This window comes from Elephantulus edwardii, unplaced genomic scaffold, assembly GCF_000299155.1.
Source record: "Elephantulus edwardii isolate Elephantulus edwardi_28Jun2011 unplaced genomic scaffold, EleEdw1.0 scaffold00208, whole genome shotgun sequence".
Classification (NCBI taxonomy): Eukaryota; Metazoa; Chordata; class Mammalia; order Macroscelidea; family Macroscelididae; genus Elephantulus; species Elephantulus edwardii.
This window is the reverse complement of record NW_006399958.1, coordinates 2,677,041-2,690,223: the sequence shown is the minus strand read 5'-3', so window position 1 is coordinate 2,690,223 and position 13,183 is coordinate 2,677,041. Positions and strand designations below refer to the sequence as shown.

General features: G+C 51.5%; 2 protein-coding genes across 2 annotated transcripts in view; both read left to right on the top strand.

Annotated features, from left to right (window-relative positions):
• The window catches only part of PRPF31 (pre-mRNA processing factor 31), a 16,076-nt gene extending 14,026 nt beyond the window's left edge, over positions 1 to 2,050 (top strand). Inside the window, exons 11-13 of the mRNA XM_006897298.1 lie at positions 699 to 827; positions 935 to 1,033; positions 1,915 to 2,050. Coding sequence (XP_006897360.1) covers positions 699 to 827; positions 935 to 1,033; positions 1,915 to 2,043 — 357 coding nt within the window. The 3' untranslated portion in view covers positions 2,044 to 2,050. The remainder of the gene's footprint in view (positions 1 to 698; positions 828 to 934; positions 1,034 to 1,914) is intronic.
• A 9,835-nt stretch (positions 2,051 to 11,885) lies between these two features.
• Positions 11,886 to 13,183, top strand: part of CNOT3 (CCR4-NOT transcription complex, subunit 3) — a 20,100-nt gene continuing 18,802 nt past the window's right edge. Inside the window, exon 1 of the mRNA XM_006897297.1 lies at positions 11,886 to 12,175. The gene's annotated coding sequence lies outside the window, so the exon portion shown is untranslated. The remainder of the gene's footprint in view (positions 12,176 to 13,183) is intronic.

The window sequence follows — 13,183 nt, the reverse complement described above, 5'->3', positions numbered from 1 at the left end:
CACATATCCCTTTCGAACAGTTTTTCTTCCTTATCTGTTTCAATCAGTGTACACTATTTATCCCATCTTTCTCAGTCTCCCCCCGACCCCAATGTCTGTCCCGTTTTACAACAGTGGCACTATGCAGTATTTGTCCTTTTGTGACTGAGATATTTCACTCAGCATAATGTCCTCCAGGGTGACCCATTTTGGACCTCTCCTTTTTTTCGAAATAATTTTTCCTAGTTGTTTCACGTTTCCAAACCCACTCTGCCCAGGATGGGGTCCCTTTCAGAGCTGTTGGGGGCCGTAGCCAGGCACCATCTGTTTTTTCTGGTCTCAAGGTTGCGTAGTCTGAGGTCAGCATCTTCTGTCTTAGCCAAGCATCTTACTGGTCCTGAGAAAGCCAGCTCCAGCCTCCCCTTCACTGCTGGGCAAACCCCTTCCCCGTGCAGAGGTGCATGGGCCCTCTCACCCGTCAGCGTGGGCGTGTGGACCTCAGGCAGCTCCTCCTGGGCCCCAGCGCCCGCCCTCACACACACACACACACACACACACACCCGTGAGCTGCGAGGCCCACACTTGTCAGCAGCGTAGCACAGGTACCTGTGCAGGTCGCCTACCACAGGGCGACAGGACCAGCTGGTGGCTGAGTGAAAGCAGACTCGGGCTTCAGCTGGGGAGGGCCCTGTGGTCTAACCCCCGTCCTCCCGCCCCAGATCGAGGAGGACGCCTACCAGGAGGACCTGGGCTTCAGCCTGGGCCACCTGGGCAAGTCGGGCAGCGGACGCGTGCGGCAGACGCAGGTCAACGAGGCCACCAAGGCCAGGATCTCCAAGACGCTGCAGGTCCGGCGGGGAAGCGGGGGTGGGGGGGTGTGAGGGGACACCTGGCGTGTGCAGGCCCAGAGACACACCCACACGCCCACACCCTGCCTCTCTTCCTCTCCATCCAGCGGACCCTGCAGAAGCAGAGCGTGGTGTACGGCGGCAAGTCCACCATCCGGGACCGCTCCTCGGGGACCGCCTCCAGCGTGGCCTTCACCCCCCTCCAGGTACCCACCCGGTCCCCCGCGTCCGGCCCTGGCCCCCACACCCTGCCCTGTCCCCTATGCTCCTTGACCCCCGAAAGCCCCCGGAAAATGACTGCCCCCCACCTTCTGATGGCACCTGGAGTAAAGGAGCCCTAAGTGGCACAGACAGTGAAGCGTTCGGCTGGCAACCCCAAGTTTGTCAGTTCAAACCCACCTCTCCCAATGTCAGCCGCTGTAAACCCTGTGCAGTGGTTAGGAAGGGTCCCCGGGAGCCACACTGAAGGCTCGTAAACGAAGCTGTGGGAGGAACACGGATGTACACAGTCACCTCTAGCTGCTCTGATCACTGGGGAGCCCTGGGGCCCTCGGGTAAGGAGTTGTGCTGCCAACACCAAGGCAGGCAGTTTGAATCCACTCACTGCTCCGCGGGAGGACGGGCACTATCCTCCCGTGCCGTCCACTGCCGCTGAAGACCCGCCGGAGGGTTAGCCGTGGTCGGGTCCCACTCGATGGTGCCCACGGCCACCACCAACCCACACGTCAGCTTGGCTCACGGCTATCGAGGGTCACGTCAGTGACCCTTTGAAGCCCTATCCTGTAGCCTAAGCCGGATGCGCTGTTAACCCAAAGACACCTCTCCGGGGGGTTACCACCGGGTAACCCAGTGTGTGGTCAGTTGTGGGCGAGTCCCACCTGTGTGTGTTGAGTTTTAAGTCTCTCTGGGAGCAGTCCACCCCGACCTGGAGCAGCAGCTGGTGGGCTCAGCCAGTGGCCTTCATGGTCGCCGTCCAGGGCTTTAACCGCAACCCCACCAGAACTCCTGAAGTGTGATGAGTTTCTGTGGTGTTTAAAATGCCCCCTCCATGTCCTATCCTGACCCACCGCCCCCTCCTCTCTCTCAGGGTCTGGAGATTGTGAACCCGCAGGCGGCTGAGAAGAAGGTGGCGGAGGCCAACCAGAAATACTTCTCCAGCATGGCCGAGTTCCTCAAGGTCAAGGTCGAGAAGAGCACGGGCATCATGTCCACCTGAAGAACTGTCCCACCCCATGCCTCCACCCAGAGGTTGGACATTACATATGGGGTCAGGGCGGCGGCGTGAACATGCCCTCCTGCTGTCCCTGACCACCCTGCGGGGACCATCGGCGAGGGGTCACAGAGGCGGGGTCCAGCCTCCCCAGAGACAGAGGTCACTGACCCACGGGGCTCACAGGTGGTCTCTGTCCTGCCTTTATTCTGTATTGTTTATTTTGATCAACTGAGGAAAAAAAAAAAAAGAGATGCTTTTTTGTAAAAGCTTCAATTAAAAAACAGCACCCGGATTGGTCCACGAAATGCGGCTTGGGCGTCCATCCTCTGGAAGCAGCACCCACACACTGCCTCAGCGTGTAGAGCCGCCGTCAGAGCCTCCACGAGTGGGGGCCGCTCCCACAGGCAGAGTGGACATGGGGGGGCTCTGGGGAGTTGCACTGCTAACCCAGGGGGTGCCTCTCTCAGGGGTCAGTGGGGGAATTCCAGATTCAGGGAGCAGTTGTAGGGAAGTCAGCTGTGGGGGGAAAGGCCTGTTCTCCCATCAGCGTTTGGAGGGGTACGTGGGGACCAAAGGTGATGCCGCGCAGGGTTCAAATCCACGCAGCACCACCTCTGGAAAAAGAGGCGCAGTCTCTTTGCCTGTGATTTACAGCCTCGAAAAACCACCAGAGGGCAGCGCTGAGTCGGATCCCACGCCAAAGCCATAAGTCTGTGCATCTTGGAGAGCTCCGGAGGGTCCGGCGTCATGTTCCATGAGGATCTCAGTGCAGGGAACCTGGTTACAAGGACATGCCGACTCCTGGCTGGTTTTTCCTTAGTGGAAGTAGGTCTCTTCTCTCCTCCTTCTCTTCGCTTATAAGACAAAGATGATGCAGTCCTCACTCCAGGGAAACTCTGCTTAGACAGCAGGATTGAAACCTGAATGAGGACGTTATTGTCAAGTTGTCTGTGACTCATAGCGACTCTGTGTACAACAGCTCTGAAGCCTGCCCTGTCCTGAGCCAGTCTCTCTGACTCCAACACACCTACCCCCATTGCCCCAGTTACTGTATCAATCCGTGTCACCTGGGGTCTTCCTCTCCTGTGCTGTCCCTCCACCCTTCTGAGCATGATGTGCTTCTCCAAGGACCAATCCCCACTGGCCACGTGCCCAAAGTATGAGATGGAGCTTCAAAATCCTAGCCTTCAAGGAGCAACTTGGTTTCACTCTCTCTAGGACAAACCTGTTTGTTTTCTTGGAGGTCCATAGTATGTTCAAGACTCTTCTCCAGCATCACAACTCAAAGGCATCAATTCTTCTGTCATCCTTAGTCATTGTCCAGCCATGGCCTGGATCAGGTGCACCTTAGTCTCTAGACTGACATCATTGCTTCTCAGTACTCTGGAAGGTTCCCTGACAGCAGATTTTGTCAGTGCAATTCGTCCTTTGATTTCCTGACTGCTGGTACCAAGAGTGTTGACTGTGGACCCAAGCAAACTGTAGTTGTTAACAACCTCAGTCTCTCCATCCGTCATGGTGCTGCCAGTTGTCCCAGTGGTGAAAATATCTTTGTCTTCTTGATGTTGAGCTTCAATCCATATAGAAGACTACAGTCCTTGACCTTCTGCAGCAAGCAGTCCGGGTCCACCTCAGTTTCAGCAAGCAAGGTTGTGTGTCATTTGCATAACGTAGGTTGTTGATGAGTCTTCCTCCAATCCTGATGTCACATTCCTCCTCATAAAGACCAGCCTCCTGAATGATCTGTTCTGCGTATAGAGTGAAAAGGTATAGAGACAGGATGCATCCCTGATGCAGTGCCTTCCTAATTTTGAACTCTACAGTCTCTTTGCTCTGTTCTGAGGACTGCTTCCTGGTCCAAGGATACATTTCACCTGAGCATAATCAAGTGTTCTGGGATTCCCATTCTCCTCAAGATTTGCCACAATTTGTTGTAATCCACACAGTCAAATGCCTTTGCACAATCAGTGAAACACAGACATTCCTCTAGTATTTTTTGCTTTCTTCCAAGATGCATCTGATACTGGCAATAATGTCTCTAGTGCCATTACCTCTTCTAAACCCAGCTTGTATTTCTGGTAGTTCTCTGTCAGTACACTGTTCCAGTCGCTTCTGGATAATCTTCAGCAGGATTTTGCTAGTGTGTGACGTTAGTGATATCGTTCGATAATTTCCACACTCTCTATCGGGTCACTTTTTTTTTTTTTAATGGGAATAAATACGGAGTTGACCAGGTAGTTTTCCTCTAGATTTCTTGGCACAACCTGGTGAGCACACACAGGGCAGCATCTCTTTGTTGAAATATATCAGGATTTCATCATTTGCTCGGGCCTCATTTTTTTTTACCAAGTCCTTCAGAGCAGCCTGCACTTCCTCCTTCATCACTATTGCCTCTTGATCCTGTGTAGTTTCATGATATCCTTCTGTGTCAACCAATTCTTTTTGGTACCGTGACTCTGAATATTCTCTCCTAATCCCTCTACCAGGGACGAGGGCTGTGCATATTAAGGGGGACAATGACACCACTGCATAACTGCCAACCCACCGAGAATTAGGGCCCCACCACACTGATGAACATTACTAGCTATTGTTAAGTCCGCTACGGCTTGGCGACTTTACGTACAACACAATGAAAACATTCCCTGTCCTGTGCTCTTCTGTCTCTGATAACCTTGGGCCCATTGTCACGGTCACTGTGTCAGTCCATCTTGTCAAGGGTCTTCCTCTCTTTCTCTGACCCTCCGTTGTTGTGATAAATGGTTGACCTCCCCTTCCAGAACTTTCTACTCTATCCCAGGTTGGCATGCAACAAAGTCTTAACTTGGACAATCACAGCATGACTGTATTGCAATAACCCCAAGTTATTGACCTCTCTCCAGCAATTGATCGGCGGGAACATTTAAAAGGAGGATTTCTGGATAAATTTATCCTCTCCATATTTGTAGCTTCATCAGCCCACCAAGTGTTAAACTGTAAATATGCCCCAGATTCCAAAACTGTCCTGACCATGGACTCCCAATCATAAGGAATTAATCTAAATTCTGTCGCTCGTCCTTGTAATATGCCCCTTACATTGATAGAATGCATACCATAAGCAACTATGGCTTGCTTTAATTCTTTAATAGTCTTATAATGACTAATGTTGATACATTTGATACCCTTGGGGGAAACCTTGATCAGGAGGCATATCCTGAATTGGAGCCTCTTTTCCTCAATTAGATAAATCATCTTGTTTTGCATGTTGTAAGGCCATAGACATAGCTGTTAAAGACTTCATAAATGTAGTTATTCCCAACGGAGCATGATTCATATCTTTAATTAACATAGGATCTGGAGTAGTTGATGCTGATTGAGTAAGAAAGGTGATCCAAAAGAATGTGGAAATGATCGAACAGTTATCCTTGATGTCACATGCAAGCAAGATTCTGCTGAAGATAATCCCACAGCGACTGGAACAGCATATCCACAGAGAACTGTGTGAAGTACAAGCTAGATTTAGAAGAGTCTGTGGCACTAGGGATATTATAGCTAATGTCAGATGGATCTTGGCTGAAAGCAGAGAATACCAGAGGAATGTCTATCTGTGTTTCATTGATTATGCAAAGGCTTTTGACTGTGTGGATCACAACAAACTGTGGCTGACTCTGAGAGGAATGGGAAACCCAGCACACTTGATTGGGCTTATTTGAAACCTATACTTGGACCAGGAGGCAGTTGTCAGAACAGAGCAAGGAAACACTGCATGGTTCAAAAGTGGGAAGGGTGTGGATCAAGGATGTGTCCTATCTCCCATATTTTTTTTCAATCTCTATGTGGAACAGATTATCCAGGAGGCTGGGCTCTCTGAGGAAAAGTGTGGTGTCAGGATTGGAGGTAGACTCATCAACAATCTGTGTTATGCAGATGACACAACCCTGCTTGCTGAAACTGAGGAGGGCCTGAAGCACCTGCTGCAGAGGATCAAGGAGTGCAGCCTACAATATGGATTGAGGCTCAATGTCAAGAAGACAAAGATTCTCACCACTAAGCCAATTGGCAGCATCATCATGACAATGAAGAAATTTAGATTGTTAACAGCTTCAGTTTGCTTGGCTCTACAAGCAACACTCTTGGTACCAGCCACCAGGAAATGAAAAGATGAATTGCATTGGGAAAGTCGGCTATCAGAGACCTCTCCAAAGTACTGAAGAGCAACAATGTCAGTCTGGAGACTAAGGTGCACCTAATACAGGCCATGGTCTTTGCAATCACTTGCTATGCATCAGAGAGGTGGACAGTGACTAGGGAGGATAGAAGGAGAATTTGATGCCTTTGAGCTGTGGTGCTGGAGAAGAGTGTTGAATATACCATGGACTACTAGAACAAACAAGAAGTCTGGTTGCTCCTTGGAGGCAAGGATTCTGACGCTTCATCTGACATACTCTGGGCGTGTTGTAAGGAGGGACCAGTACTTGGAAAGGGACATCATGCTTGGGAGGTGGAGGGACAGCGCAGGAGAGGAAGACCCTCTATGAGGTGGATTGATTCAGTGACTGGGGTAATGTGGGAGTAGGTGTGTCGGAGACAATAAGATTGGCATAGGATAGAGCAGGGTTTAGGGCTGTTGTACATAAGGTTGCTATGAGTTGCAGGTGACTCAACGGTGCATAATAACAACAGTAGATTTCATTATAAAAATCCATTTTGTCTATTTTACTAGAAAGTTCTAAAACTTGTTTACTTAATTTCCCAGAAGGACTATTGATGATATTGCTCAATTCCTCTGAAGTTGAAGGTAAAGGAAATTCATCCTTTGTGTCAGAATCACTATCATTTTCTTCTGAAGAGGCTTTTCTAACTTTTTAGACATCTCTTCTTTGGATTGTAATGGTTTTAAAGCTAATGAGATCAAATTACATAGTGACCAAACTGAAATAGGAATCACATCTCCCTTTTGCTGGGCCCTTTCTAAAGGTAACAAAGGCTGTTTCTCGCTTACCGCTTTAACCTCCTTTACTGTAATATCACTTAATTCAGATTCGTGCAAAGAGTCAGCCTTCTTTCTTTGCAAATTTTTTGGATTATGAGTATAATTCTACACGGACATTTTTACTATTCTTTCCAAAGCCCTTACTGGCCAAAAATTAGGAGTCTGTTCTCTTTTTTTTTTTTTTATATGCTCTTTGTAAAACTCTCTTAATATGTTGCCAGTTTTTTAATTTAACTGTGTTCTACCCACTAATTTAAACCAGTAACAATGTTTCTGCACATACTGAAACAACTGCACAAGTGTCCTTTCTTTCACCTTTACCCCTGAGCTCCTAAGTAATTCTTTAAGTAATGTAACATTCTGAGAGTCAGAGGATGGGCTGTTCCACATGACTTTTTTTTTTCTACTAGTTTATGTACAAGATTCGAATACATTGTTTTTAAGAACAAATTCTTTCAATTTCCCTCACCCTGCCCACATCTTTTTTTTCTTTTTTGAGGGGAAGAAATTTGTTTTCCTTTATTTCTGCCCCTGAATTTCTAGCAACCTGGGGGCGGGGGCGGGGGGGGGGTGTTTGAGGTCCTTACTGCCTTGCCTTTAATTATGCAGTGTTTCCTGGTGTCTGCAGTAGAGAGGGAGAGATTTGGGTCCCTGTTTGGGCACCAAAACAGATGCATAGGAAGCAATTGAAAATACCATGAGGGCTTCAGTCGGGTACACCTTTGTCTTTAAACTGGCACCATTGCTCCCTGGCACTTTAGAGAGACTCTTGATAGCAGATTTTCCCAATGCAACACATCTTTTGATTATCTTGGCTGCTGTCACCCTGGGCGTTGATAGTAGATCCAAGTACAATGAGAGAGTCTTGCTATTAGCAGTGGAGCCCACGGGGACCACCAGAGAATTGTTAAAGCAGGCGACCCACCACATCAGACTCTGCTCACAGTAAATCTAGAGGTGATTCCTGTGCAGGCTCAGGTCTGAGAGCACCTTAGAAGCAAAGGAAACTGTGACTTCATCTCACTCACTCTGGGGGCGTGTTGTCAGGAGGGCCCAGGACATCAAACTTGGTAAAAGAGATGGACTGACAGTGACTGTAACCATGAGCTTGACCCCAGCAGGCACTGACTGTGATCAGGGTTCAGGATGGAACAGGGCTTCCTTCTGCTGTGTGGGGGTTTATGCTGTGGGGTCACCACGAGCCGGAGCTGACTTAGGACCTAAGAACACAGCAGTGACCAGGCACCCTGGCAGTGCAGTGGTAAAAACACTTGGCTGCTAACCACAAGGTCAGTGGTTTGAACTCACCAGCTGCTCCGTAGTAGAAAGATCCAACCACATTTCCTTGAAGATGAGTCTTGGGAACTCCAAGGTTCCGTTGGGTTCACTAGGAGTCAGAATTGACCCCAAGACAGTGGTTTCACATTAGACCAACGATAAGGAACCCCAGCCAGACAAAGCGTGGACATCTCTGTTGGTAGTACAGAGTTTGGCAGTTCAAACCCACCAGCTACTGAGCAGGAGACAGGACTTGTCTGTCTACTCCCATTCAAAGTCAACCCCCCTGGTCAATCCCAGCTCATCAACAGTGAGCTGATAGTGACCCCTTTAGACAGAGTGGGACAGTCACATAGTGTTTCCACACCCATCCATCATTTTTACAGGACCTGCTTGTCTCCTCTTCCTTCCCTGGAGAAGCTGGTGGATTCCACCCACCGACTTTTCAATTAGTAGCCTTCCTCAACAACCTGCATACATCACGCAGCTTGCTCGTGGAAATTGAGGACGACTTGAAATACTTACTGAAGAAGATCAAAGATTATACAGCCTTCAATAGGGATTGCATCTCAATATCAAGAAAAATCCTTACCAGTCAGCCAAAAAGGCATCATGGTCGATGAAGAAGATTAATGTGGTCAATGATTTCATCTTACTTGACTCCATAATCAACACCCATGCTAACAGCAGTCAAGAAATCAAAAGACACATTGCATTGGCAAAACTTGCTCTCAAGGACCTCTCCAAAATACTAAGGAGCAATGGTGTCAGTCTGAAGATTAAGGTGCACCTGATGGAGGCCACAGTCTTTTCAATCATTTGCTATGCATCTGAGAGCTGGGCAATGAATAAGGATGACAGAAGACTCAATGCCTTTGAGCTGTGGTGTTGGAGAAGAGCACTGAGCATCCCACGGATTGCCAAAAGAACAAACAGGTCTTGGAGAAAAGTGCAGCCAGAGTGCTCCTTTGAGGCAAAGATAGATAAATTTTGTGTCACAAACTTCTGGCTTCTTGTTAGAAGGGGCTATTCCTTGGAAAGGCACATCGTGCTTGGAAGAGTGGAGGGTCAGCAAAGACTTGAGTGTGTCAGATGGTGAGGATGGCACGGGACAGGACAGACTTCAGGTGTGTTGTTCAAGTCGGTGTCAGTTGTCCTTGTCTGCACCTAACCACCACTGTACTCCTAGGACTTCATCTGTGACGCTCCCAGCCTATGGGCCACTTGCTCTCTTGTCAATATGGGGTACAGAGAGAGCACCCACATACGGAAATAGGGAATCTTCCAAGAAATGTGTGAGCAGTTTCCAGAGGTTTGGGGGTGACTAGAAGTCCCTGGGGAGAGCATCGGGTGATGTAACATAAAGGTTGCCTGTTCAAGCCCCCTCCAAGGCAACTCTTGGGGAAGGGAATATGGTCTACTTCTGGAGAAACATAGTTGTATGTTTTGCGACACATGGGGGTCACTCTGAGCTGGAATCCATCTGCAGGACAACTGTTTTACCATGTGTGCCTGAGAATGTATATTAAAAGCAAACCAAACAAAAACAGCCCTTATTTGGATTTTGTTGAAAGTTTACACGCACTGGTTGCAACCTTTTATACAACATAGCAAAACCCTGCCGGTCCTGTTTCATCCTCACAACCTTGGCGATGTTTGAGCCCATTGAGGCAGTCACTGTCTCAATCCATGTGATTAAGGGTCTTCCTCTCTTTCTCTGACTCTAGTTCACCAAACATGCTGCTATCCTCCCTCCGGGGATTGGCTCCTCCTGGTAACATATCCAAAGTGTGTTAAGCGCTGTTTCCCCATCTGCCTTTTAAAGAGCATTCACATCTTCCAATTCAGATGTGTTCTTCTGGCCGTCCCCAGTATGCTCCTTCTCCCCCGTCCTCCCCAACATAATTCAAAGCCATCAATTCTTAGCTCTTCCTTGTCCAGCTTTTCACGTGAAGTTTGTGGCGACTGAAAAGATAGCACTTTGGATCATGTACACCTTAGTCCTCAAGGTGGCATCTTTGCTCTCTAACGTTCTGAAGCAATCCTTTGCAGGAGCTTTTCCCAAAGCAGTGGGTCCTCTTGTAACGCATGGTATATTCATTATACTCTATCAATGCCCTAATTCGTTATCGAGGCACTGAGGAAGGGTAAAGCAGGATCTAACTGTACCACCTGCAGCTGAAGGCGCTGGCCAACGATGACGTCACCAGGCAGAGGCTGCCCGGGCAGCGTGACGTCATGGACTTTGGGGACACTGTCTCCTGCCTCCTTCCTCCCCCTTCATTTAGCACATAAGTGCGCCTCAGAGCTGTGACAAACACGGGTGCTTGGAGAAAGACCACGGAGCTGGGAGAAAAGGGCCATCCCACCCACCTACCACATAGGGTGCATTAGGACGCATCCTTGCCCCACATCTGCCTACTCTACTTTTTCACACGCTTGCGGAGCAGGTCCGCCCTCTCCTCCTGCTATTGGCTAGCTCAGGATGAGTGACAAAAGCTTTCTCCAATGAAACGAAAGGGATGGGCTTCCGCGCCAATCTCCGCCCCCTTTAGCCCAGGGTTTGCTTTGATTGGCATATGACTTTAGCCCGGCCCCCGCTTTGAAGGCACCTGTCTACCTCCCATTAGGCAGGTACCTGGCCTTTAACGCCCACTCTCCATGCCTTCCTCTCCTTTCCCTGCCCACCTCCAGGACCAGCCAGTGGTTTGAGAGAAGAATATTCTCTTGTACCCAATTAAAAGAGACTCTAAACTTGACGGACGACTTCCCGCCTCCAGATCGCCTTAGCCCCGCCCCTAAACCAATTGGCTTAGGAAAGGGGGGCGGGTGCATCCAATCAGCGCTACGTAGGTTTCTTTTTTTTTCTTTTAACCAACAAATAGTCAATTTATTAAAGTAGCTGATTTAGGCATCTGCAAATGATGACTTCAACCTCTTTACTCCAGGCTCAGTGCTGATGGAGGTGATCTGTTTGACAATCTCGGCAAGTCAATGAGGCTGGAAACGATCGCAGGTCTTGGGACCTTCCCCACGCAAGTCTTGCTTGTAGTGATTCTCAGAGTCTTGGTAGGCATCCCAACCCGTCCCTTCCCCTCCAGGTTCTTCTCCTTTGCGCCTCTGATCAAGTCGGCACACACCTTCTTCCAGGGATTTCACGTTGCGGCTGGTTTAGGGGAATCCTAAGCAGGTGAATGGTCACCACCTCCGCTTCCACGCTTTCCGGTGTCCTTAAAAAGCCAGGGGAGAGCGGACAGCGGTGAGTCAGGAGCGGGAAGCGGGCGCGTTTGCACGCCTGCAGCAGCGACCACGTCGGGAGCTCCATAGGACCCTTGATTGACATACTAGTCCTCGCGCTGGCGTGTTGTGTCCCGAAGCGGGAGGAGGAGGCGGGGCGAGGGAGAAATCCCGAGCCAATCCGTGCGGCCTGCGCGTGAAGCCAATCGAACGCCGCGCCTTGAGAAGAACACCCAATCCGCGAGAGGGGGCCGTCTGCATCCCTGCCGAGAACCAATAGGAAGGCCCCATAAGAGCCAGAGCGACGTGCGGCGGGATCAATGATAGGCCTATATTCAGTGCTCGGGGGCGGGTCGGCGCCAGAGACGAGAAGAGAGGAGGGGAGGCCTCCTCCGCCGCCGCCATCTTGGACCGGGCCCGGTCAGCTTCCGCGGAGCCATCGGCAAGACCCCCGCGGCCTCCCTTGAGCCCCCCGACCCCGTCGTCAGATAACCCCGGGCCCACTTCCTTCCCCCCCTTATCCCTACCCCACTTCCGCTTCGCGCCGCTATCGCGATAGCGCCCGGGCCCGGGGCGCGAGAAAAAGGCGGCGGGCGCTCGCCTCCCCCGCCTGTCGCGATACGCTCCTCGGCGGCGGCGCCAGCTCCTGTGGTGAGAGCGTCAGGCTCGACTGGGCCGGACCCCCTTTCTTCCCCTCCTCTCTCCCCCCCACCCCGACCCCCTGCGCCATCGCTCGCCATTCCCCGCTTCCTCCCCCCGGCTTCCCGCCCGGGTGACCGAGCGCGCCTTCCTATCGCGACACGACCCCCCGACTCGGCTGGCGTCCTCCCCCCGGTGTCCAGGCCGCTGTCCCCTCCCCAGTGCGCGCGGGCCCTGCCGTTCCCCCGCCTCGTCCGGCCTCCCCGCGCTCCCTCCCCGCCCCGCGTGGCCGTCGCCTCGGGGTACCCCCCATCCCCGGGTCGCAGTGCGAGGGGTGCGCCTCCGTGTGCCGGGCCCGCCCCCCGCCTCCTGGGTCCGGGGACCCGCCCCCCACCTCGGCTTCACCCCCTTAACAAGTGTGGGCGGGGGGTCCCCCTGCTCGCGGGGCGCCCCTCCTCCCCAAGCTGTCCCTACGTAGTGTCCAGTGTGGGTCCTGGTGGTGGGGGTGGTGGGGGTGTCTATTTCGGGGGGATCCCCCTCCTTGGATCGGAGAGCGCGCCTTCGCTCCTGATGGGACTCAGCTGGCGCGCGAACTTCCCAGCTTGCATCTCTTCGCTCGTCCCGGGGCGGGAGGGGGGGATCCCCCAGAATCGAGGCTGACACCTCCCCGAAGGGCTGATGGAGGGGGGACCAGGCTCCTGCGCCCGCCACACCCCCCTCCCCGCCCCAGCGCCTTGACGTTGACAGGTGGTCATGACAGGTGGTCATCACCGCCGGACTCTGGGGTCCACTTCCGCCCCCGGGGCACCTCCTCTTCTTCTGCAGCCTTTTTAACCACCCCCCCCATGGCTATCAGGTTCCAACTCGGTCCCAGTCCCTTCTGTTTTCGGGGTCCCCTCTGGACTGTGGGGTCCACTGACATCCCAGTGCGCAGAACGCAGGTCGTGCACCTGCCCTGCCCCAGCGTCTTGACATTGACAAGTGGTCATCACCTCTGGACTGTGGGGTCCACTGACATCC